This window comes from Scomber japonicus, chromosome 4, assembly GCF_027409825.1.
Source record: "Scomber japonicus isolate fScoJap1 chromosome 4, fScoJap1.pri, whole genome shotgun sequence".
Classification (NCBI taxonomy): Eukaryota; Metazoa; Chordata; class Actinopteri; order Scombriformes; family Scombridae; genus Scomber; species Scomber japonicus.
Window position 1 is genome coordinate 8,949,645 of NC_070581.1, and position 27,757 is coordinate 8,977,401.

Below are 27,757 nucleotides of genomic sequence, written 5' to 3' on the forward strand. Positions count from 1 at the left end.
CCTTTAATAAGCTGCTTATTTTCCTCCCACCTTGGTATCTCTCTTCGCTTCTCTTTTCTCTATCCCTCTAATTCTCTCCCTCTTTCCCTTAAAGGCTGCTTCCCCTCCTGCTTTATTTTGTCATTTTCGACTCCCTCTCTACTTCTGTTTCTCTCATCCCTTTTCCTGTCTTTTACTCACCCCAACATCCATTACTTTTCTCCTCCCTACACTCTTTAAGTGTCCTGTTTTTCTTCACTCTTTTCCTTGTCACTGCTGTGCCTTTACTATTCTCTCATCCACTAACACCATTTCTTCTTTTATGACTTATTTTCTGTGTCTTTTCATTCCTGTTTCTTCACCTTCTTTCACATTACTTTCTCCTCCCCTCTGTCACTCTTTCATACCTTCCTCCTCTCCTTCCTTCCTTCCCTCCTTCCTCCCTTCCCTCCTTCCTCAACTGTAATGTCTCCACCCTATCCTTTTTGAATGGGGGGTAGGAGGCTCCTTCCTCTCCTTTCCATCCTCCTCCTCCTTCCATCTCTCATTCAGTCTTTTTCTCTCATTTTCCCCCTCTTTTCCTCCTTCTCTCCCCTCCTTTCCTCTCATCTTTCTGCTTCCCTCCCTTCACCTTCCCTCCCTCTTTTCCTTTCCAAGCCTTCCTTCTGCGCTCAGCTTGTTGGTAACAGCTCTTGGAGATTGATGAAGCTCAGCAAAACATGGCTGAGGCCGACCTCAATACTGTAAAATGCCTGAGTGCACTTTCCTAGCACCTAAGAACCCAGTTGTTCGTTGTGTTAAGTGTGTGTGTGTGTGTGTGTGTGTGTGAGTGTGTGTTTCCTTAACTGAGCCGTAGCAAGCATGTATAGCAGAAATCAGCCGATTTAGCATTGCTGACAGCACACATTTGAAAAGAAAGTCTATGTTAAGTTGGAATTGGTTTTGTACCTGGATGTGATATATTTTGTTTTCTTAAATGCCTTCTAAGAAGAAAATGCTCTCGCTCTCTCTGTGTCACAACTTTTTTTTATGGTCTCTCAGATTTCCTTATCTTCATCCATCCTTCATCCCTTCAAAAGTTAACATTGATTCATTCATACAGCAGAACAATAAAGTTTCTATGATTAAACCCCGCAGATAAAAACACATTTACTGATGAGCTTTTACTTCTTCAAATAGATTTTATTTAGCCCCAGAGTGTAATGCTGAACCCGTAATCACTTACATATCAACATGGCAATTTGAAAAAGTGCAGTCTTAACTATAACTTGTGAAATTAACAGTGTCTTAGCAAGTTGTAGCAAGCGTCAGAGACTGTGATTTCACTACTTATGACAACCGCTGCTTGCGTCTTTACTTAGCCTAGCTGTTAATTGACCTTAATTCTATGTGATAAACGCAGCCTTGACTTTCCTCTGACTATTTTGAACCCTGGAAGGAACCTCAATGGAAAGTAACTGTGGTATTTGACATGATTCTAACGCTTTAGAAACAAGATAGGTTTATGATAAAATGGTTTTGTATGTTTTTCTCAAATCTTTCAGCCTTACCTCCTTCACCTCATTGTCAGGGTCCTCAGTACTTTAATCAAGACTACCTTTGTTCCGTAACCATAACCGAGTGCTTTGATTTAATCTTTGACATTGAGTGATTTGACAGGAGCACACATTTCAGGAGAGCTAATGAAAACACTGGCAGTGCAAGTTTTGCAAGATTAATGTAATGTGAATATTTTCGTTCAGGGTTTTTGGCTATATTTCTAGGAATGATGACTGACATATCCAAACTGAAATATCTCAACAACCATTGGATGGATTGTTGTGAAGGTCCTCAGAGTTTAGGGAGGAGAGTATTGAGCCAAACTTGGGAGAGACTTAGCAGCCAAACTTTTTCTCATTCCCTGTTTACAGTAGGAGCAACTGACATTGAGACTAAAATGAGAATAGCTGGTCCACCTTAAGTGAGCCTGCTCAGGTTAGGCTAACTTTTGCTCATTTACATTCGCTGTCACTTTTTCTGATGCTTGCTGTACTGCACACTTGCTATGCAGACACATTACACACTGGCCTATTCCCTATTAGAGCTACTCTAGTCTTGATGTCCTTTGAATAGTTTGGAGAGGGAGGATGACTCAGAACAGTTCCATGATAACTAGGGTGTTATTGTGCTTGCACCTTGTGTGAGTTAAGATCATTAGTAGTGATCAGTAATATTAATGATTGTGTAACATTTTGGTAGTGGCTATTCATGGTCTCAAGAGAATGAATTATAAAAACTTTTATCCTCTGACTATTAAGGCATTTTTTCACATTTAGGGTCAAGCATAAGTCTTGAGATCACGGTAGGAACAGCACTTAATCTTAGCAGAGAAAGGCACTCCCTATCTTCTGTCCTTGAGACACTGAGCAGCTGCCTGTGGCATTTTGGGGAAAGCGGGAGTCACTCTGATAACAATGATGCAGCATTGCTGTGGCAACCAAGGTCAGGGAATATGACAGTCTGACTCCTTAAACCCACAGATAGGTAACTGTGCTTTCCTTGTTCTCCTCGACCAAGCTTCAATATACAATTTCAGTATAAGACATCCTGCCTGGGCTCCTGAGCACTTTCTCCACTGATGAGGTTAACCATTTACAAACACATTATCCATACCACTGACCTTTCATTTAGCACTATCAAAATGTATCCTTGCCCAGCACTAGTGTTCATTTCTTTAACAAAAACTACGACTTAATATGTTTGTCAGTGACCTCTTTTTCCATGACTAAGACACGGCAAAGACGAGGTGGACCCGATGTCAATAAATATTGGATTTTTTGGGCAGATGCTGATACCGATATTAAGGAGTTAAAATTCCGAAATCGATGTATGAACCGATCATTTTATACATAAAGAACATTTACATAAACATGCATTTTTTGCAGTGATCCCTTAAAAACACTTGTGACAAATACATAATGAAGGCATGATATTTTACCATTTGACAATAGATTTTATTGTATAAAAGAAAAAACAGTAAACTTAACTGGGGATTTAATAATTATAAATAACTATAACTAACTAAAAAAACATGGACGTGTGTATATGTATATATATATATATATAACTTCTATTAAGAATAAGGATCCAATGTAAATGTAAAATATCGACACATATCCGACAACATATACGCCAACACCAGTATATCCAGTATATCTGTGATAGGTCAATATCGCGCTGTAAATATCGGCTGACCGATATATAATTTGGGCTTTATTAACTGTGACTAACAAACAAAAAGACGAGACTATCTGTTACAGAATTGCATCTAAAACTTGACAATAACAACCTATGAAGTTGACTAAATATGATGAATACTGACAAGGACATTTGACACAACTAAGACCAAGTCTAAATTTAAAAATACAAAAAAGCTGACAGAATTAACATTAGCCATTATTTCAGTTGAGAGCCAATTGCCTGTAAAACGAATGACATACCCATCAGCTGTACTTTGTGTTAAGTGCTAATTGGCAAGTGTGATTGACGAAGGGAAGCCGCCTGGAGCACAGCACAGACAAACTGTGGTTGTGAAGTTCGTCAAGTTCAGCAACTCAGACACCAGCACAGACCGAATGACGTGGTGTTCTTGGTAGCCCCCCCCCCCCCCCTCCTCCTTTACTGATAACAACACTGTTTCTCTTTGCCCCACTTTGTGAACACACTAACTGATGTGCGCCAAAAGCAAAAAGGGCTGTTCACTCTCTGGGAGATTATCATAACTTGAAATCAGCATGTTGTTTCACACTCTCGCACAAAGTTCCAGTTTCTTCCCTCAAAGTTTATACCTCTGTATCTCTGTTTTTTTAATGAGGATATCTAACCTCCCTCTTTCTGGTGTTTGCTTACAGTAAGCCTCATAAAGAGCATTACATCCCACACACACACACACACACAAACACAAAAACCACGTGCACAGTCACAGTGGGTTTTTGCAAAGTGCTGACAAAGAAATCACTTTAATTCTGCATCTAAGCATCCCAGCGGAAAAGACAGCCCTGGAATAACAACCAGCCACACACACACACACACACACACACACACACACACACACACACACATACACGGTTTTATACACACACTCATACAAAAGCAGATACACATTCATTAAGAAACACACCCAGATAAAGTTTCTTCTTCAAGCCACACACACACACACACACAGTTCTCATACACATGTCATACACAGGCACAAACACACATACACACACTATTCCAATAAATCATACACACCCCATCACACCAGACACACAAGTACAAAGCAGCTGAGTTACAGTAAAGGGACCGAGACTGAAAATCACTGCTTATTACTTTGTCTGTACTGTAGCCAGGCTGCCAGGCTCCCCTGAGGTTGCAGTAATTGACTTGTCCAATCCCTCCTTTCAACACGTTATTCTTTCTCGCTTCTTATGTCCGTGTTTGCCAGAGGGACCGAGCCGCCACACAAGTTATTGGCCGCAGTGTCAAAAACTCACGAGTGGACAAAACACTCCTGCTGTAATGAATACTGCCAACACAGTCGGTGTCGGCTCTGGGTTTTAATATCCCAAAAGTCCACTTCCTCTCCTCACAATAATGAATATTTAATGCACTTGTCATAGCTCAAAACCCTCCATCCGCCGCATGGATTCAGAGGTCTGGCCTCCCCATTCTTCATGTGTGTTGGAACATCTTGTCTCCGTTATGTTACAGCCAGGCTCCCTGGAGGGTGCTGCAATTGACTTGTCTAAGACCTTATTTAAAAATGTTTTTTTTTCTTTTTTTTTCTTGATCAGAGCTAAGTGGGAGAAGTTACAGGGGGTGCCAAGAGCTACAGAAGGAATTGTCCTACATAGATGATGTTAGTGACTTAAAGATGGAGCATTTTTGAGGCTTGGTCGAGCATGAAGCTCCTCTAGTTGAATCAGCTTCTTTTTTTCTTCTTTTTCCCACCAATCAGCCTGGCTAGATTTAGAAAATGTGCACGTTGCTAGAAAGTGTGCACGTTGCCTCCTCTGTAAGCTACGGTTACCTAGAGCACTCCTCTCTGTATAGGTTTGCAGAGATTTCAGGCTCATGGGCAGTGTAGTATGACAGAGAACATATATGTTCAGTATTTGTATGGGTTTATGTTACATAGTTATGTATAGTTCAATTTATGTTTTTTTAACTGTAGTAAAATGTGTTTTTATTTTGTCAAGTATCAAAGTTTATTCTTAAAGTTGGAAAAAATAGTTGCAAAAAGATGCTGGGTCCATTTACTACAATTGTTCTGGAGCTTTCAGCTATATCTCTTTTTCATCAGATAAGGTTTTCCCAGTTGTCATGGAGACAGCTTAGTTGTTATCATGTGACCATAATCACCAGACCAAAACTGGTCAGAGTATAAAATGTGAAAGGGTCAAAGTCATTGCTCTGTTAGTCAGAGGGGGACAAGAGACTGTTTAACAAGGCTTAAATTTCCATTAGACTGCATCATGACAGCTGAGCTACATGACCATGAGGAGGACCATGAGATGTGGTTCAAAGCTCCAGAAAAAGAAAGTCACCAACCAATCTTTTTTATGTAGTATTTTGTTGTCTAAACAATTAAGGATACAATTAAAGAAAAAACTTCTGGAACCAAAATCTCCACAATGAGCCAATACACAGAGCACAATGCCAAAGATTGAGATCAGGGTACTTTGTTTCAGAGCACGCCCAGCTTCTACTGGCCCTGCAGCTGTCAGTCAATTTGATGAAACTGTCTGATGATTTTGCACAATCTAACACCACTTGATTCCTGGCTAGTCAACACACCAGAACGGACAGCATCTGTCAGGACCAATGTCAATTTGAATGAGGTTTTCTTACATCTGTATACAGAGCCAGGACGTTCTAGTATCACTTTGGCTCCGTATTTGGCTTGGATCTGTCTGTTTTAGAAGCACTTAAAACTATATTAGTCCCTGGCAAGTAAATACTAAACAGGAGTGTCTTCCTTCTGCACTCCCTCCTCTTCCTCCTCTGTCATTTTGACAACCACATCTCCTTCCCAGGCAGATTGTTTGTGTAGTAAATAAACTAAATGGAGCCTCTGACTGCAGGCTAACATGAAAAAAAAAGATGCCAATTTGATACTTGTATCCAAATCTTGACACAAAAAAAATTCAACATTGACTGCTGTATTAAAGTCAGTAGGCCTAGTGTATTATTTTACCATGAGTATACTAAACATCAGGAACATAGTGTTTTATACTGCATTAGTGAAGGTTGGCCAGGTGAATCCAGGTGTAAGCTGTTATTTTCTTATAATTTGACTAATGAAATCCTCAGTCATGCAGCACGCTTGTAGATGAAGTGTAGTAGACTGATTAAACAAGGATATTATTTTTTTAAGCCTCTAGATGATGGAGACATGGATTGTGCTGAAGGAGTAAATCACTACAGAAGTCCAATTAATTTTTTTTCCTTCACTAGTCCCTTTTTTTTTTTTGCTCTATTGCCTTAGGAATTCTACCTTTAGAGAATTACTAAGAATACATTTTTGATCGCGGACACGCATTACAGTCCAGTATATTGTATTTCCGCTAATCTCGCCAAAGCCGCATTCACATTGTTTCATTTTTTTTTTGTTTTGTTTAAAGCTTCATCCCTCCGCCAGCTGATAGGCAACACGGATATAATTGAGTTGTCCGAGAACGCCTCCAGCTCCGCTTTTGCAATGTTGTTGGCCACGAGCGGTAATGAGGGTGACAGGAAATAAGACTTGCTTCCCGTGTGGAACAGTGAGGAAAAAATGCAAACACAGGGAGAGGGTATCTGTGCACGTGGATGCTGTTCTTTCCCCCACTCCCCCAGGGGTCAGATTACTGTACGTGTACGCACTCCGTCCTATCTATTAGCCATTCAGGCATACGCTCTGTTTTGTGAACCCCCCGTTGGAGTTTGATTGTGAGACTTGTGTAACTTGGCCGCGAGCTAATGTATCCTTTCCCCCAATAACAAGCCGACTTGTCCTGGAAACTGAGATAATCCTTTTTTCTTTCTTTTTTCCTACAAGAAAGGAGAGGAAACACGTTTTACATTCAAATAGCTTTGTTTCAAGTTTATTTTTGCATCTTTAATGCATACTCGTTGACAGCAACAAGACCAAGCTTTGGGACTTTTTTTTTTTTTTTTTTTTTGTTACAGTGTGATAACTCCCCACTTTGTAATAAAGCAGAATTCTGGGCCAGCGTTTTACCCCGAGGACCCAAAGGAGACAAATGCCCTACATTCAATGGCTTTATTAAAGGTTCTCGTTTTAATTATCTGCATTGTTTTGCATCTTTAACAAGCCGCGGTCGAGTGTGTACAGTAGGCCCTTTGTGATGAAGTTGTATCTGGATGTCTTTTCTTCTCTCTACGGAATGAAAGCAGGATGAGAAAAATCAACTTCACAGCAATACATATGTTCCACATCCCAGCTCTGCAACCTGCGGCTCAAATGTTTTTTCCCCCACAATAGTCATGTGCCGTCATCCTCAGGAGCTGCCCTTTGATTGAAGGCATGTTAATGAGCTGAACTTCACAATTATAATTGGGTTTTACAGTGTAATTGATCTTTTAGGACAAGGCCTTTTGAAAGTTTTAATTTTCTTAGAGATTAAATCATCGGGACGTAAATGTCATGTGTGGTACCCTTTAGCTCTTCGCTGGAACCTATTTGTTTTCATTAGGAACGCTTTGAAAAGTTGCCCTTTTTCTTGATTTACTGTATCACATACCGGTTCCATGTTCCACTTTTTTTCTTCTTTTTTTTAAGAAAAATTCATCCTCTGTTAAATTAAAACAGGTACACATTGAGCTTACGTTGTAGATGTGGAAATATTATAAACTAGTCTTGGATTATGTAGATTAAATGCCAGTGTATTAAATTTCTGCTGTTTATCTATGATATCATCTATAAAAATCCATTACATGTATGAAAATATTGTTTAAGAGAGAAAGAAGGGATGCCAATAGTCTGGTGGCTTCAGCACTATCCCTACCAGATGCCTTTTAGCCCTTTAATACAGCAAATACAGGAAGCAGTGAGTGTGTAAATAGTCAAATTTGGTTAGGCTTTAGAAATACAAGGTAAGATTTGAATGTAGAGTAGTTTCTCTCCTTTGTTTTCCTCATTGTGATAATTTAACATGATGTCCCTACTTTCCATGCATAGTGGAAAAACTGGTGAAACGCATTGTCTGTGTCTGTACCACTCCAATGGCTTACACTCCTCTCTCTCCGTCAGGTCTGCTTCTTAATCTCTAATGATGATAAATGTGGGCTGTGTGCATATTGGCAGCACCGTGTTATTGGCATACTGACAGGGTTGTTAAGATGGATAACTATGCAAGTGTGTGTGTGTGTGTGTGTGTGTGTGTGTGTGTGTGTATGTGGGAGTATGTGTAAGCAGCAGCAATAGAGGACCCCCACCCCCCAACTTTTTTTGCTGCTTAGCAGTGAAATCAATTGATTTGTGTGTCTGGTCAATGGAGAAAATGGATTTGTGGAAAAGCTGAAAAACAACACCTAAATTAAATCTAGTCTCTGGTTTTTCTGTGTGGGTTGGATCTCAGGGTGTGCAGAAAACAACAGAAATCAGAGAATTCAGATTTCTTCACCTTGTCATGCATAACAACTTGTTCTGTTTTTTAATGAATGTCTTCTATCTTTTTATGTGGGTGTGCAGGAGATGGTTCGCCGTGGGGAGATCCTGGATGACAGCATGGAGGACGAGTTCTACCTTCGCCGCCTAGACGCCGGACTGTTCGTCCTTCAGCTGATCTGCTACATAATGGTGGAGATCAGCAACTCAGGGATACCACAGGTACACACACACACACACACACACACACACAATGACTCAGTCTTGCCAAATAAGGCCTCGCTCAGATTAATTATTGTAAGTCTGATCAGATGGGCTATAAAAGCAGACAGGAGTCAGATGGTCTTTATAAGCACTGTGGACAAGTGGCTCAATCACTTAGCTACAACTCTGGGTTTAGCTGGACTCCACCAGTGCTACTTTTGGTGTTTTAGATTGAACTCTTTGTACCTGCTGTTTAAACAGCTACAGTATCCCTGCTCACTTAGGCTCTTGATGGAAATAATCATAAAATAGTGGCCCCAAGACTCAACATGTGAGAGTTTGTATTCCATGAGAACTGCTAACATTAGCACTGATTCCCAATAGGCTGTACTTTTTGTCTTCATTTTCCAATGAACTGAAGAAGAAATTAATTTTAAATTCTGTTTTACTTACAAAATGTTAATTTTCTCTTCATTTAGCTGCAGCAGAGGGTCCACCAGATTCTCAACCTAAGAGGGGGCTCTGTCAAAGTAGTGCGCCACATCATGAGAGGTAAGTAACAGATTTTCTGTCACTGACTGAATTTTTTTTGACTATGATGGAAAAAAATCTTAAGGGCACCTGTCATTTGGACAGAATACACTGAGGATGATCAACTGTAACTTCATGTTATTCATTTGGTGCCGAGCGCACACATTCATTTGCTATTCTTGTACACTTTGGTCTCACGTGTATGACTTGTCTAGACATTGTCTAGATGGCTTTAGCTATGGTTACATACTATGTCCGAAGTTTCTTTTAAAAAGTCCAATAATTGTGACGGCGAAGACAAACGAGGTGAAAAAATAAGGACTGATGGAGGATAAAAAAGCAGCTGATAACGTGTGTCCAGAGAGGACTTGATGAACGGGCCAACTGAGGCGGAGACGAAATTTAATTAAGTTTTACATGACGGCAAGTTCTGTGGCATCACACTCATGCAGACAAGACTTGCAAATCTGGTCAATGTTACACATAGAGTACATCTCAGAGGTAGGTCTATCAACAAAAAAAGAAAATTCCATTCATGTGGGCGTTACCGCTGAACTCCACACTGGACTTAATGAATCTCACTGTCCGGGTATTGACAGCATGTTTAAGAGACTATGCTTTGGAGTGCGTCTGTGACCAAGATGGTTAATAGATGCACCAGTTATTAAAATATGAAAATAAATGAATGAAAACAAAAGCTATGCTAGATTATGAAGGAATGTTTAGCAAACTGTCTATTAAAATGACGGACAATGACAAAATCTAATGCAACCACTGGTAAGTAACTTCATGTTCTTTATTGCTGTCATTAAACCTGTCACAGTAATAACGTTATTGTGACAGGTCTATTGTAGATGTCATTTTCCACTCAAATAACACCAGGCTTTAGTAAAAAAACATATAAAGCTACGTGAAAATGGTGGGAAAGACATTACCAGCACCAATTACTTTCCTACTCTTCACCAAGTCGCTCAGTTTCTCTTTTTATTGGAAACTCTATTTGACTTCCTATCAGTTCTATTTTGCTCTGCTCTCTCTGTGGCAATCTGCTGTTATTGAAACTCAACACTTCTTGCAGATGTTTCACAACAAGGGATTAACACCCCCATCCCCAACACACTGCTGGGGGCTTGTAATGTGAAACATATGGAGGAACTCTGAGCTAATTAAAATGACTTCTTACTAAAATCTCTCTACAAAAGGAGGGAATCTCTGTATGTATGTCTGTATCTCGAGAACCGTTCATCCTATCGACTCAACACTTGGAAGGTAAATGGCTGGGAACTCAAGGGGAGTGCAGTGGTGTAATGTGGGCGCACACTAGGTTTAATATTAGTAAACTTTAATTAAACCAGTAATCAGTGATCTGCTCTGCTCTGTACAGGGGCATGGTGGAGCTTCAGGGCTCTGCCAGCTGACTCCTGCATGTGAGAGAGAGAACAGAGACGAGGTGTGACATGAGTCAGAGAAAGTGCTTTAAAGAGAGAGATAGAGCTTTTAATCAAGTATGGACAGTCTGACCCCATGTCTAGACAGAAAGCGTGGCTTTTAGCGGATCAGCAGCAGCAGTGAATGACTGCACAGGAGGCGTTCGAGTACATTGTTGAGCGTAGGTCACCTGTGTGTTTTGGAAGCACTCAGAGCCCAACACGCGTAAAACGAAGGAAATACTTCAAGGTGGTTTTCAAGACCAGTTTGTGTCATATGCTCTGTTACTATGGCCATTGTGAAGCCCCACTACAGACAAAGCACTTTGCAGCAAACAGGGTCCAATATGATCAATCCAATTTATTTTGTGATGCACTTTATTATTATTATTTTATAAACATATCTTCATTGGTTTTTGTATTCATACAACATCCAACAATTTAAACATATGACAGTAATGAAAATAGGGTTAATAGGTAATGAAAATATTAATAATACAGAAAAGGTAAATAAATTAAATGTCCTAATAAAATAAATAATTAAAAAAGATAAACCAACAAATTAGTCAACAAATTACTGAGCAATAAATAATAAATTAAATAAATACATACATAAAAACAATCATCTAAAATAATAATGATGCACATTTTTATATTTTTAAATGTAGCCGTTATTTTAGGCTACTTTAAATAAGAAAATAATGTTTATTTACTATCACAGAACTTATCATTTATATCATATATGTATATAGCACGTCAGTTTCTTTCATGCTGTTGGTGTATATACTCTTTCACACCTCACATCAACTGTATTCATGTTTCTATGTGTTGAAGTAGCAGCCTGAGGTCAAGCTATCAACCTGTTCTGAACAGACGTGTTTTGAACAGCCGCTGCACTGGTAATTAGAATGGAGTGAATTAGAAATATGGGCATGTTCTTCTTCAGTTAAAGCACATCATTTTAATTGAATGTAATATCATGGTTATGGCAGGATAAAAAATAGACCTTTTATACATGCATTGACTCAGTGGAGCTCATTATACCACCAATGAAATCTTTTACTGCATTCTTTTTTCTATTAAAGTTTTTGAAAGATTTGTGGTTTGACCTTTTTAACAAACCTAAGTGTTCATCTTATGCTGGTATCTGAGTAAAACTATGAATCCCTTTGAGCTCTACAGGTTGACATGGACCTGTCCCAAAAACATAAATCCTTACCTCAGAGTGAAATATGATAAAATTAGAAAAATTACGTGTACTTTGGCAGGGCAGGCAGACTGCCAATGGTCACTGCATCTCCACATAAATCTTATTGACAAGTTTAAAATAAAAAGAAGAAAATCCTGATTCCCAGCGCTCCCTGCCAAGAAAGCAACATTTCAGGGTAAAATGTGTAGTCACTTCTCTTTGGCTGTTGCTTGATAGCAAGCCCCTGCTGTTCGCCTGCCAAAGTGTTTGTGTTAGAATATAATAAAATACTATGAATAATGACATTCTCCCCTGTTCTTTTGAACAAAGGAAAATGACTTTTTAACTCAGGTGTCACACAGTGCATGTTTCTGTTCTGTACATCCCTCTTTTGTATTTATCACAGAGTCCCCTGTTTGTGGTTATTAGGAGACTTACAGATGAGGTTTTAATATGACAGATAAGATGAGTCAAGATGGTGATAAAATGTAAACTAAAGAGGGGGAAAGTAATTGGATAATTAAAGAGATGCTGCAATAAATAGAGTGAAATCCAGCATCTGCAAACATTACCTCTCAACAAATGGTTCAACAATATTCATAAATACATCCTGCCGTGCAGAAATGTAATTTAATCACGTTGTCACCGTGAGAAGAGCAAAAACTATCAACCTGTCATTCTTTATTTTATTTATTTATTTTTTCCAGTCCAATACCTTTCCTGTCTTGCTATATTTGTTTCCCGTTTGCTTTTCAAACACTGTTCAGGTGTTTTATTTCCTTCCCGGTGTGACATCCATCCTTCCTGTATCAGTGTCGGATAAAGCTGGAGGACGAGGCTCCGTTCACACACCCTCTGGCTCTCGGTGGCATGTAGCACTGTAGATAGAGCCATCCGTCACGCATGGCGATGCCAACAGCATGGCAATTCTCCAGTCCTCACTCTGTATGTATGTGTGTGTGTGTGTGTGTGTGTGTTTGTTTGCGTGTGTGGCAATGTGTCCCTAAATGTGCCGACATGTCTCTTTTGTTTCTGTTTGCATATTTGCATACACATGTGCCTCACTTGTCCCGGTAGTTTCTATAATGTTTTTGCTTACTAACATGATTTTTTGTGTGTGTGTGTGCATATAATGTTTGCCTTTAGCATGACTACATATTTATGTGTGCATATTAACATACCTTTGAGAGAGAGAGAGAGAGAGAGAGAGAGAGAGTGAGTCTGTGCAGGTGTGTACATGTTTGTTTCCTTTGTGATTGCATATTGTATTCATGTCTGCCCTTGCATGTGTATGCGTAAATGCAACACAGCATACATATTAATGTGCATGTTGCGTGTTCTCGTCCTTGCATGATCTTGACGTGACTCATTTATTTATTTATTTGTCATAAATTGTGTTTGCGTATGTGTTTTAAGGGCTGTGTTTTTGTGCGTATGTAATGGCATGACACCGCTGCATCCTTCTGTCTTAATGTGTGCGTGTGTGTGGGGCTGGTTGTGTGTGTGTGGGGCTGGTTGTGTGTGCCCTCATCCTTTCCAATAGGCTGCACCATTAGAGCTCTCTCCCAATTCTAGTGCCCCGCCCGGTCAATGTGAAACTGCAGAAAAAGGTTAAGCACATGCAGAGTGTGTCGCCAGCTCTGCTGTCTTGACCTCAATGGCTTTAGCTGGCTGAATGAGAAGCAGCTCAGCAGGAAGAAAAGCTGAGCACACTGGACAGAACAACATTGATTTCTCTAACGTTATTAAAGCACGCTGCAAGGTTTCCTATTTCAGGAACTTTAGGTAGGTTATGTCACAGGTTGTAGGACTTGTGAATGTCTCTTTTGGTATTGCATTTAAAAGAGTTTAATAGATTTTCTTAACAAATCTAGACTTTTAGACGATGCTAACAGAAATAACCATATAACTAATATAACAATAGTATAACAAATAAGGTGATAACAAAATTATAACAGCATGAAGAGAACCGCCCCAATCACAGTACTGCTGGACACAACCCTGATGTGATTCATCATTTTTATGAGAGTGGGAATGGACTTACATGGAAGTTGTGCCATGTATCCATCAGTGCTCACATTTCAGCCACCACTCAAGTATCTCTAGTACTCAAATTATTGGTATACAGTACTATGCTCATCATCTTCAATAGCAGCATTTTCTGGAAAAGTTATTTAAGAAAACAGCTGACCAGATTGATGACTAAACTGTACAAACTAGCTGGAGATCTTTTTTCAAGGTGTCCTCTTTATGTTTTGATGGTCATATTTGATAGATTTCTCATTTTGTAATGTATTTTTACTGTTTGATCAATCATTCATGGATTGGCACTAGTGAACTTATTTTTGATAATTGTGTCAGCGACCACTGCACACTGCAGCGAGATTAGAATCCAATAGAAAAAAAAAATCCACAACTTTAACACACTACAAGATAGTTTGTGTCAGTTGTCCTTTGTGCAGCCAGATTAAACCAGTTTCAGACTGGTATAACAGTGTATTTAATGAGTTGTGGTGTCCCAGCTGCAGCTGTAATCACACTCTGTGCTGCTGCAGAAACTGCTCCTGGAAATGATTCTCCTTGTAGTCGTGGCAGATCAGTCCCAGTCACTGACCTGAGTAATGGTGATGCTCAGTACTGTATTGTCCTCTGCCGCGTTGCCGTGGTGACAGGAGGGGAGAGTACCAGCACGCTACAGAAAAGGTTCTGCTGAGAGTTGAAGTGTCACTGTATCTCTGACCTTTCTGTCTGTGTGGCTGACTGCGCTGCCATTTATAGACACTGAGACACACACAGGCACAGTGACAGGCCGGCAATGAAAGAGGCTGTCGGTTTTCATGTTTTTGTTGCGATTTACTCTCCGGCTCTACTTACCTGCTTTTCCCAGTCAACCTTAAAATGCTGCCCTATTTTTGGTTCAGTAGAATCTCACATCTCTGGGGATCAAATGCAATTCCCTGGTGCTGCCATTCAAGCCTGCCGTGGAAGCTACACATCACTGTGCTATGGCCCAAACCTATACACCCATGCCTCTGGAGACCTTTACCAACCTTTACTCCAACACTATGGTACTTAGTGATGGAGTGACTGGATTACTGTCACACTGTGTGTCTTCTGATCTGAATTAATTTAAAAACTCATATAAGCTATTCACATACTGGTATGCCTACTTCTGACTCAACTCCCACCTGATCTGTCTGACTTCTTTACTCTGTCATGCAACATTATGCTAGCATTCTATTGAATTCCCAATATAGAACTCTACAGAATTTAGCTTGTTTTCATTTTGATCCCTGGTAGAAATGCTGGTTTAGGTTTCATTTGATTTTTTTCATAATTAGGCTAACTTTAGTTACCAATAACTGCTTAGTTGGAGGGAGGCAGTTACAGTTCTAAGTGTGGTTATTGGACAGGTCTTAAAAGCCTTCTGGGTTAGCCAAACTGACTCTATAGAGAAAAACTAAAGCAAACTGAACTCAATTTAAAAAACCCCAACTAAGCACAGTCTACAGATCAACTTTGTCTCCATATTTCCATAATCTATCTAAACTGTCAGCTTGTTTACAACCAGTTTGTTTGATCATCTGAGCAGACGTTTCTTGCCTTGTCACATTCTCAGCGATTGCATCGTGTTCCCTTTGATAAGTATGATAATATAATCATATCAAAGACGTGATGGCCAAAACCACAAAAATAAGACCCTAGTCGTGTTTAACCAGAATTGCCTAAGCAAATGTATAAGTGTGTTCTTTCAGCACACATATAGACAAGTTCTTTCATCCACAATATCTGGAAGGTCCCTCCTCAGACCCATTATGTCTGTCACTGTCCTGTATGTAGTACTGTATTTCATAACCTAAAAACATCCCTCCAAAAAAACTCAAATCAGAATCTCCTTGGTGTCTCTGACAGCAATGTTTGGTCCTCCCAAAGCTTGTGGGCTCTTGTCAGGAAAGCCCCCTTCATTCTCTTCTCTCTGCAATGTCTCCTAGAGAAAAGTAGTCTTTTTCATCTTTCTGTCTCGACATCCCTGGGTTTAATGTGTAATCCCTGCCTCAGAGGCTGGCTGAGAGACAGAGCGAATGCCTGGACCCCACTGGGGCTGCGGCAGCTGCAACTTTCTCTTTCTGCACATTAGACTCACAAATCAACTGTCGGACGGTCTCAAAGGCCTTGTGTGGGAGGCAGACGCACAAAATGAAGAAAACTGTCAAACGCTGAGGAGCACACAATGAAGTACAAGCACTCCACAATACACCTGGACTGGTTACTGTTCACAACTAGAGGACACAGGGTGGATTTCAGAACAGTTTATGTCTCGGGACCTCAAGATATGAAAGCATTTTTCAGAGAAAAGATCTTGAAATGGGAGTTTTTGTTAAGCAGTGATGGGCAGACTTGAGCCTGTCTCTGTATTATAGTGATAAGCTATTCAATACGCTAGTTTTAATGTGCTGCGACTCTCAGCTCAGTCCTTACAAACACAAAGAATAGCTTAATTTCAATGTTATTCATAAGTAGGTACAATGAGATGTACTGGTGAAGGCCCACTCTCTGCTGAAGTTACCTCATCTCTTCACTTCTTGTTTCTAGTTTGTCTGTATTGTAAATGGGGGGGAGAAGGGTTATTGCCCAAATTTCCAACTGAGGAACAATGCTTCATCACCAACTGGGCTAAGAGGACAATTTCGTAGTCTTAGCTGGTGGTAATTTGAGTGTACAGTTGTATGTAAATACACAGTGGAACCTGTGTCAAATATTCTTTTAATTACCTCATTATTTCAGTTAATATTATACATGCATTTATACTCCAAAATACATATAAAAGTATTAATCAAATGTTTTGTACCAGGCTGTAAACATGTTTATTTCTGCTGTGAAGTTGGGTGTTTTAACATGGGGTCAATGGGGATTGACTCACTTTTGGAGCCAGCCTCAAGTGGCCATTCAGAGAACTGTAGGGAGAGTTACATATTTTATTTGCACAATTCTTAATTGTTCATTAAGATAATATATGTTTAAATGTACCTCTGTGTTAAGCTGCTGCTAAAGTATGTTTACATAATGTTTATATGGTCTCAGGAGTAGTCTGCAAACACCAATGTCCTTAATTTCCTTTTTTGCCGATTAAGTAAATAAAGCTCCTGGTGTCAAACTCATCAGGTTTCACAGTCATCTTCCATCCAGTGCTGGGGATTGATCTTGTTAATTTCTGATTCAGAAGATCTTCTCTGTAACTTCATGAGTCACGTCTGTGCTGTCAAGTCAACTAATCTGACTTTTCTCTTTGTTCTGCAGAGTACGCGGAGAGCATCGGGGATGGGAAGAGTGATGAGTTCAAAGAGGCTGAGCGGAAGAGGATCATGGACCTTGTAGACAGTTTCTAATATCTTTTCACATACACACACACACACACACACACGCACACACGCAAACAATATGTTCTTACACATGAGAACATTCAAACCCCATAGTTCTGATTCGGAACGGTTAGGGACCATGATCTTAACTCAGTCTAAGAACTCAGTGGGCTATCTTGACTTGTGACTGCATGTAAACATACTGAAATATGTTTACATGCACAGACCAATCCACTAAAGCAGTCTATTCATTTCATGTAATTTTTTCCAATAACCTGGTTTATATTGCCACTTTTACCTTTACCTTACCTGCATATTTGACATCCATAGAACAAGTGGGAAAAATAAATTGTCATCCAATTCATAATTAGTATTTTTAATGTATTAAATCTAATGAAAGGAAACCATTTTGCATCAGAGCATTGGTTAATATCCAGTGATGACTGTGCATTTCAACATGCTCACAGTAACACCAGCAGGAGTCAGGAAGATTGCAGCTCGGCTGAAAGACACAGCAAAGACGGGATGCACTCAGTGTTGTTTATATTCTGTACTGTGGTGTTGAACACTGCGGGGTAATTATGGACAGACGTTGCAGGGATCCGCAAACCTAATATCTCTCCCTTGGCCCTCCCACTTTACCTGGTTTGTTTGTTTTGGATTTACATGTAAAATATTTTCTAATAAAACATTTGGTAATAAAATCCTTATTGCATGTTTGGTTTGTTTGATTAATGTCACGCTTTCGTGAGTGAGAGTGGCACAGCTTGTTGATAACAGTCTGTGCATATGAATGTCATTATGCCTACACTCAGTTACTGTTACACAGAGACACAGACGGAGACAATAAACTTATATCTGCAGCTTCCTTTGCAGAGAAAGAGAATCCTCAGAAAATGGCAGACCTGCTTCTTCTTTATTTGTCTGAACCCACCCGCTGCTGAGTCTCAGCAGCCTCCTGGAGCTCTCAGCCCACTGCTGTTTTTCTTTGTGACGATTTTCACACACATCAGTGTGGAGGTGTATTATAGTTGAGCTGTATACACAAACAAACCCACTGCATTATTCTCTCTGTCTTGTGCACCATTCTTCACTGTGTCTGTATTTATGCTTAGGAGTAAGGAACATTCCCTGTTACTTGTGCATTTTAAGTGTGTGAGAGTGAAGATAGATCAATGTAGAAAGGAAATAGAAGAGGATGTTTTGCAGATACTTTATCATAGTCAGGAGATGACCCACTTAAACTGAGTTTACCCACTATTTTTAGTCTGATATGAATCTTTGTCATTTTCATAGTACGCTGTATTGTCAGACAAATTGTGTATTAAGAAACAGGAAACTGTTTCCTATATATACACATATATGTATTCAGTTGTTTGTTTTAATCATAGCACAGTCAGCTTCAACATGCTGGCAGGAATCATCTCCTGCTGACACTAATAAGCAGCCAGTGTTGCAGCACTTGATTCAATACTGTACTTCAACCCAGAAGAGAAGGAGAAGCGTTGTTAATTATCTGATATGTCAACATACATATTTATAGTATTTTTAAAATGCATTAGTGCTTAACATTTCTGGATTTCTGGACTGAACTTGAGGCTGATTAGTTGGTTGAACTTTTGTCAAGATGTCATTGGTTGTTACAGCTAACATCCATTTAATCATGTGGGATTAAGAGTGTTTATTTCAAGAACTCAGACAGTTTGTTGTAGTAATGTAGTTCTAGTTAAATCAGCTACTTCCAGTTGGCAAATGAACTGTCAAGAACAGCTTTTGAGCCAATGTAGATGAGAAGTCCTAAAAGGGTTTAGGACAATGGAAAGTTTATAATGACTCAAAGACAACTGTGCAAACTTCATCTTCTGGATATGGAGGAAATCTTGGCAATAAGCAGGTAACTGGAGCAGAGGTGATTTTGGTAAACCGTATTTTCTTGACAGTCTTTCCCATGTGGACCTAGTGCAATATTAATTCATAGAGTGTATGTGTCTAAGATATGTTTCTATGTTCTTGAATAACTCATTTAGTGTTCCACATCCTCTCTGGCTCCCTGACTGTGATCCTGACAGGAAACAGTGGTATTTTGGAGGGGAACGTAGGCTGCTCACTGACGGCTGTCACATCTGCTATCTTTCCTAAGTGTCTTTACAAACTCTAATATCGCTTAGTAACAAGATGGGTAGAACGGCAGGGCGTCGTTTGCATATTGTATTGGCAGAGGAGGACCAGCCCCATGCATCTCTTATCAGTGATTATGACTGTGGCGTGTTTAACAGCGGTTGTACAGCAATTTCACAGCCGAGGGGAGGGAGAATAATTGTATTTTCCAAATGACTGAGTGCAAACACTGTGCACTGCTGGGCTTTTGGGCTCGTCTCTTTTAGTAGGTGACTGAGAGGAGAAGGTATTCTGTTATTGAGAGTAAGCACAAAGATTGATACTGTGTAAAATTGGGGCACTGAAAGATTTAAAGCCTTATGTGCTTAAGGCCTTGAGACCTGAAATTCAAGCTCTGCAATAATATATTTTTCCAGGTGTTAGTAACTGGAGCTGAGAGAATGTTTAAAGTATATTCTCATTAGAAGCATATTCTATCGAAACATACATTACAGAGAACAAACCTGCAACAATCAGTTGCAATAGGATGGAATGAAATCAGACTTAAAGGACAAAACACAAAAAGTATATCTTAGAGTCATAAGAGGGTTTCCTCATTTATTGCAGTTCAGAGACACAACTTACCTTGGTGCACAGCGACATCAGTAAGTAGACCAGTGGAAATAAAGATATTTGATGAAAAACGTAAGGTCAATGTCTAGATTTATTTACAAAATATAAAGAAATGATTGATTTCAAAGAATTAAGAAAAGCAATATTCATAACATATTCAGTAATGTGTTAAATATTTAAAAAATCAAAATCTTAAAGGTCTGACTTCAGATGTAACTCCCTTTGTAATCATCATCATTTTCACAAGTAACAGTTCATAACATTTTCCATCTTGAGAAGTAGATTTTGGTATAAATGTATGAGCATGAAAATTTCAGGTTGATTTCTCCTTTTCTTTTTTTTCCTCTGAGTGACTAAATTCCATTGTAATTAAATACTTTGGGTCTGAAAAAAAAACACAAACAAACAAAAGGGAAAACCATTTTGAGTGCGGTATCCATCATCAGAACATCTAAAAACAGCACGAAAAGGTGAGAACATAACATCCACCTATATTCACTGACAGGTGAAATCACAGTATGTCACAGGTGTCTTTGCTAAGCCAGAACAGCAGCCTATATAATTGAGCTATGAACATGCCATACAGGCAGAAGGAGGCAGGCCAAGGCAGGCCTGGACTAGGTTCCTAACACTCACTTTTTTTAATGGCTGACTAAAGTATTGGAGGCGGGACAATGGGAGATAGCAACAGTTGATTAGGTTTGAATTTGAATAGTAAGATTTCTGTAATTGCAAGAGGAAGTTCATCACCAGAGAGGGAGGGAGATGTTTGAGAGTAGTCGGCCGGTCAGTAGCTATGATGTGCATGCAGATAGCCGCCGTGTTAACAGTTGAAATCCATTACATATTGTCCTTTACACCGTGACATCATCAACCTTGCCTTGCTGCTGCGCAATTATGACTTCACACATGTAAAGCTGTCATCACTCAAACCTATGGGCTCAAAATAAAGCTGTTAATTGCTGTCATAGTTCAACTGTCATGCTGCAGCAGGGACAGAGCTCTGCTGTAGTATTAAGTTATCACCACTAAACTGATCACTATAAGCCCAAATATGTTAATGGATGCTGAAAAAAAACACATTCATTACCCATGCTTGTTTTATTTGTGTATGGAAAAACACACTAAAGTATTGTCCTTTTTTTCCATCCCTTACACCACAGATATGAGTTACAGGTCCCAGAGTTCTGATGAGGTGAAACAAGTCTCCATCAATCAGGCAGATGGTTCAAAAATGGCAAAAATCAGCATCATATGTATCAGAGGGAGATGCTAAAGAACTCAAGATGGATGATGATGGACTTGCAGGTGTGTTATACACTTGCTAATGTCTGTGTTCAATTGGCCATGCATAATTATAATGAAAAAAAAGAAGAATGGTGTTAATGTATAGGAAAAATGAAAATGTCTGCCTGTCTTAAGTTGACTAAATAACAGGTTTCACAAGACAACTGGAACAAAATACTGTTGACAGATCAGACAGGACAGGATGTTTTTGACAGTGGTGCAACACTGCATACCCAGCTAAATCTGGAGGGGGAGTCACGTGGTAAGCTGTCTTGGGGTCTGGAAAAAACAATGTACAAATATATGAATCAATATGTGAGTCAACCTCTGCTTAACCTACGTTAAACAGAGGTTGACTCACATTGTGATGATGACACAGAAAATAAGAGCATCTGCAGGGTATCTTCAACTGATTTCAAATTTGAAGTCATTCACATGAAACATTTATACAAAGAACATGCACACACAATTCTGACCTTGATTAAAATGTGATGGCATTAAGCCTACCGACGAACAAATAGATCATTTAAAAAGGTATTCTTTCACTTGACACACAACTTGACATATAAAGCTAATGCATGTTTTAAATTCAAATGAATACGCTGCCGTTTCACAGCCTCATTTATTTATACCGAAATGATCAAAACAAGCCTCAACAAATCTCAGATATTATGGCATATACTGTATGTAGAAAATTGGATAACTCTTAGTATAGTCATAGACACAAGATCATAAATTAGGAGCATGTAATACAGAATGCCTGTTAGTAAAGGTAATAAAAAGGTTTTCTCTGGGGATTTCCTTGGAAGTAAATGGGACACACACAGTATATCATTTTATCTAACAGGATGGACAAAATACCTGCGGCGATGCTGTTCTGTTATACAAGCAGTAACATATTGTTCCATAAAGTCCAATAGTCCATATTATAGTGTAGCTTGTCATTAGAATTTTTTATCTTCCGCTGTTGAATTTGTGATCAATACCCAGGCTACATTCAGCACCTCGGACAGAGACACAGAGGCTGCATTACAGCAACACAGAGGCTGCATTTCAGCACCACGGACAGCGACACAGTCATTCTTTGTCTCCCTTTCAGTCTTATAGCCACACATTCAGGATTTGGTTCAAACACTCATGAGTGGCAGGTTGTGGGCTTCTTCATCAACCTCACTGATGAAACCTTTTGGATTAGATATGCGAACACCTTCATGAATCCAATACAAAGCCAGTTGCCCTTGACTTATCTCTTCTGAATATACCATCACCTGAATGACTGAGAATCTTCACACATCTATGAGCCCTCATTCAAAATCAAGCTTCCCACTAGCAGTAGATATTGTTATCAGAACTGTTGGGGCAGTCTTTTGAGGAGAGCAAGGCTTAGTTGTGCTGCATCGCATTAAACACTGGGACAAAGTTGTGCGCACTGCTGGCTCTAGACCAGGTCTAGTAAAAAAAAAACAGGCACACACAAAAAGAAGTGTGTACTATGGTTGTGGACTGCTGCTGCTTTGTTAAGCTGGATCTATATTTAGTAACTGACAAATAAATGAACTTCACTGCAAAAGCTATGACTGGTAAAGCAAATAGATGACAAAAAAAGTATAGATTAAAAAAATGGAGGGCTCATATTGTATATTCATTTTCCTTTTGGATTGTTAAGTTATATCTTTATTTTTTTCAGTTTTTACTTCAAGACATTTTTATTAGAGACAGTGTTGGGGAATTACATGTAATGGCATTATGTAATTTAATTACAAAATAAATGTAACTGTAATCTGTTACAGTTACTGACTAAAATGTGTCATTAAAGTACAGTTACTTATGAAAACGTTAATGATTACAAAGGAGGTTACATCTGAAGTCAGACATTTAAGATTTTGCTTTACTTTGAAGAAGTAATTGAAATAGTTACATTACATTTTAAATAGAGTAACTAGTAATCTGTAACCTATTACATTTCCAAAGTAACCTTTTCAACCCTGATTAGAGAGGACGTTCTATTGCATCTTATACAAAGTCACATTTGGATTTCTATGAACGAGTCTTAATAATAATAATAAAAAAAAATAAATAATAATTAATATTTCAAATATATGTGTTGACTGAGATGCATAATGACACTGTGAAGAAGATGCTGGGAGTTGCTTTGTTTAGCTGTTTCCCTTTTATGCCTGGCAGTAGAAAAACACTGCGTGTATTAACATGAATTAAACATAACCATAATATTTGAACCTTTCAGTAGTCTCCTGCTGTTTTATAAAAGCACATTTCCTCTTTATGTTGACTAAATAATGTAGGTTTTTTATTCTACCCCTGTTATAATTGATATTCCCCACTGTAAAGCCGTGGCGCTTCCCCATTTGGGAGAGGTCTCCTTCCGCCGCATGTAGAGCCGACTGAACGGCAGCAGAGGCAGTCAGTCAGTCAGTCTGCTGGCACAGAGGGAGGCAGCGGGCACTTTCCTCTTCTTCCTTTCCTTTTATTCCTCACAGGCATCTCACTCTCTTTTTTCTCCAGTCACAAGTCATCTGGATTTTAAAAACAACAAGAACAACAACTAAGCAAAGAGAAAACTAAAATACACACACACCAAAAAAAAAACCCAATCTTTTTTCGACGTGCACTCCATCCGATGTGAAGAAGACAGAAGAGGGAAAAAGGAGAGCAGAGATACAAACAGAAGAGCAATGGGAGCGTTCAGGCTGCTGCTGGGGACTTTACATTACATGGGACTCTACATGCAACTTAGTGTCTCCACCAGGCAAGCTGGACACGGCGAGGTACAGAATCACATCACTGGCAACGGTAGGTGTGAGATCCGCTTTCAAGACGTCTCTTAATGCCTTTTTTTTATTTTAGGAGAAGAGGACATCAAAGAGGAGAGATAGGGGGGGCGGGGGGGGGGGGCTGTGGAGAGAGGACGGCATAGGTGATGCCATCTGCTCACATGCAGAGGAGGAATTAAACAAAGAGCAAGCACGCAGGCTGATGAGAGAGGCTGATGCTCATATTGTGCTAACTAATGCAAAAACGTGTGCTTTCATTTTGACTCTTTGCTTGTCAGGTTTTAAAATGAAAAAGAGTTGAGGTGAGATGAGATGTGTGCGTTCAATACATCAACCTGTCATTCAGTAAGTGCCTTTCCATCTATCTTATTTAACCAATCAATATATATGTGTTCAAATCATTTCTAGCTCTAGTTACTCAGTCTGGTAGCCCTTTCTAATGAGTTTAACTACACACTTCTGATGGAGTATATTGATGCCTTTAAGGGTTTCTGTGATCTTTGGTACTGGTACTGGTGGTGGTGGTGGTGGTGGTGGAGGAGCAGTCTGTGATGGATTGTGATCCAGCGCTCCTGACTGACAGGATTTTGTTTTTTTCACTGAGATAGCCGCAGCTCTTTCACCACTGCTTCTCACCCTCCTCTTGTCCTGGTCAAGCGGGTGATTCATCCAGGCTGAACACAGGTGATGTCAGCTGATAAGATGGAAGTTAATATTCTCTTCCATTATCCCTCATGAAACGCTTTCCAAAAATCTGAACAACCTCCTACTGATTCAGGTCTACCTCCTTCTCTCTCTCTCTCTCTCTCTCTCTCTCTCTCTCTCTCTCTCTTTCTCTCTCTCTCTGTATCTCTCTCTCTCACACACACACACACACATCAGGAGCTTCCCTAAACGGCCTCCGGTGTTTACTCCTCCTTACGTCATACAGACCAGGCGTTACCATGTTACATCTCTCTTTGGTTTTTATCCTGGTAACTTTGGCTCAGCTCTGACAATCTCCACAGGTGTCACGCTGTCAGCTTTAGCGGATGTGGCGGTGGCACTGAGCGTAGGTTTGGAAAATAAAGTGAAGGAGGAGGAGGAGGAGGACAATGAGGAGGAGGTGGAGGAGGAGGAGGTGATAGTCTGAATGCCTCAGTGTCCTTGAGCAGGCACTCTTCCCATTTCTCTTACTTCTGGAAAGGTTCCTAAATAGCTTCATACAACATCCATGACTCAGTTAGAGTCTCAGGCACTAACCTGGATCAGTAATAGCAAAGATTATATAAAAACTCTTATGATCAGTGGGACATTTTACAGTTGAAAAATAAACTTGTGTCATTTTGTATATATTTCTGCACTGACATTTGTCGTTATTACTTGAGTGACTAATACACTGATACAGACATTTGTGCAATAAGCTATCCTCATGATCATCCTGTCCCCTATGAATTCAGATACTGATGAAATTCATTCACCAGAAAGTAAGTAGTTGCAACTTGAGAAGAACTTGTGGTCCCCTTTTTTTGTAGGGCTTTTAACTCCGTCTCACCACCTTCATCGGTGAATAGAGTTTGCTCAGTTGTCATGGAGATGGCTCGGTCGTCATGTGATACTTAACAATGCTGGCTCCTGGTCGATGCTGTGTGACCGGTGTCCATCATCTTGATGTCATACTTACTTCCACTCTAGCGGGGGGTGGGACGGGGGGGGCGTCCTTTTCTTGAGGGTGTAGCAGCAGAGATGAATGGTTTTTTGGTAAGTAAGTAGGCGATGATTGCTTGTGACTTGTTTTTGGTCGTCTAATACTACAACTGTACACCACCCATGGGATCATCCATTATGTGTCTTTGTTATAAAGCATCACAGACTGGTCCGACTTAAGCGTGAGCACATTGTGTTAAAAATGCTGCTGCGTGTAATATTTTGTGTTTGGAGTTAAGTGAGTAATATCTCATTGTAAGTTGGTGCATTCATAACATAAAGAAATCTGTTGATCAAACTGAATAATGCGCTTGTGGAAAGAGATATCTCGGAACACTGTGTGCGTGTGTGTGTGTGTGTGTGTGTGTGTGTGTGTGTGTGTGTGTGTGTGTGTGTATGTGTGTGTATGTGTGATTTTTATGGAAATGAGAGTGTGCAGATACACTTGTTTTTGTTTTGTCCTGAGGGCGGAAAGAGAAGAAGAAGTGCAACAAGAGATTTAAAAACTCCTGCGGATGTGAGCGCATTACCAGATCCATTTACTGTTATTTCTAATTGAAATACTAAGTGGCCACGTCATGTAATAATTAGTAAATCATTCGGCACACGCTGCATAATTCTGTGGTGTAGAGTTAAGTCTAATAGGATTGTGAGATGAATTGCAAGTATAATAATTTAGAAGGTGGAGGTGATTAGAGATTGAGGAGGTTAAACCCACCTGGACTAATTTAACACCTTTTTTTATTTGCAGAGTAAATTTGACCACCTTTGTTTTGTTTTGTTTTGTTTTTTGACTGACATCAGTAGTTACGAAGTACATTCCTAGCGTGGCTTACTTCACAGTGAGTCATGCGGGAAAAGGAATGGCATGAGAACTGGGTCGACTGAGGAAATTCACAAAGCCTTTGTTTGTTTTTTTTCCCTGAGAATACATTGTAATTTCAGGTTGTGTTGGTGGTTTCAGAGCCCCCGGGGGTCATGATTTATCCTCCTTTTCCCTTCATTGGCGCATCACCAGCTGGAATAGAGAGCAGTGAGAGAGAGAGAGAGAGAGAGAGAGAGAGAGAGGGGGGGAAAAAAGAGAATCAGCAGTGAGTGAATGTAAAGAAGTGAATGAAGAAACTGTTAGAAAGTCTCTTGCTTGATTTTCATAACATCTCATTCCACATCTCCCTGTTGCTCCTTTAGTCATTGATACTTTTCAATTAACTTCTCATTAAGGCGTGTATCCAACGAGGTGATTATTCCAGCCAGTCAATTGCCTTAATTAATCAGTGAAAGGCAAATGAGCTGTTGGGTCAGTGAGATACTGGAACTTTCCAAAGGAGAAACAGATTCCAATGAGATTCTTTCATAACATTTGGATAATTGTTTTTTTTTGTCTCCTTTTTGAGCCATTTATCAGCTGCTATTACAACCACAGTGACATATAACTCCTACTTCAGCACCACTCCAAAGGAAAAGCCATTTCTCCGCTTTAATGTAAGGTGCCAAACGTATTTTTGGCTCTACTGACTTGACTAAAGAAGATATTTGCGTGTGTGTGAGCCATCACACCGGGCCAGTCTTACATCGTCACCCTCTTTTGACCTCTATTACCAGCAAAACCAGCCCCCAATTCTGACTCCCATTGTTAGATTATTGGATTTGAAGCATTTTTTCCAATTCAACAGGTGACACATTTACCATTCAGACAGGACAGAATCCTCTATGGCTGCTGCAGCACCTTAAAAGGCTTCAGGCATGGCTGCTCCTCCGCACTATGACAGTATTTTGAGAGGAATATACTGGATGAATGTGTGAGTATAAACCCAGGTCTGGCACAGATGCAATCACAGCCTGCGACGGTTAAGCCTCCTTTTACAACCCAGTCTTTGCCACTTTATATACAAAGCAAAGTGGAGCACCGAGGCAATGACATCACACTACTGTCAGGCTAT

The 27,757-nt window shown here is 39.7% G+C and overlaps 2 protein-coding genes across 2 annotated transcripts in view; both read left to right on the forward strand.

Moving 5' to 3' along the window:
• Nucleotides 1–17,491, forward strand: part of ctnnbl1 (catenin, beta like 1) — a 54,593-nt gene extending 37,102 nt beyond the window's left edge. Inside the window, exons 14-16 of the mRNA XM_053317393.1 lie at nt 8,696–8,833; nt 9,295–9,367; nt 17,261–17,491. Of these exons, the coding sequence (XP_053173368.1) occupies nt 8,696–8,833; nt 9,295–9,367; nt 17,261–17,349 (300 nt within the window). The 3' untranslated portion in view covers nt 17,350–17,491. The remainder of the gene's footprint in view (nt 1–8,695; nt 8,834–9,294; nt 9,368–17,260) is intronic.
• Nucleotides 17,492–24,032: 6,541 nt separating this feature from the next.
• The window catches only part of LOC128357766 (V-set and transmembrane domain-containing protein 2-like protein), a 45,728-nt gene continuing 42,003 nt past the window's right edge, over nt 24,033–27,757 (forward strand). Inside the window, exon 1 of the mRNA XM_053318136.1 lies at nt 24,033–24,150. Coding sequence (XP_053174111.1) covers nt 24,033–24,150 — 118 coding nt within the window. The remainder of the gene's footprint in view (nt 24,151–27,757) is intronic.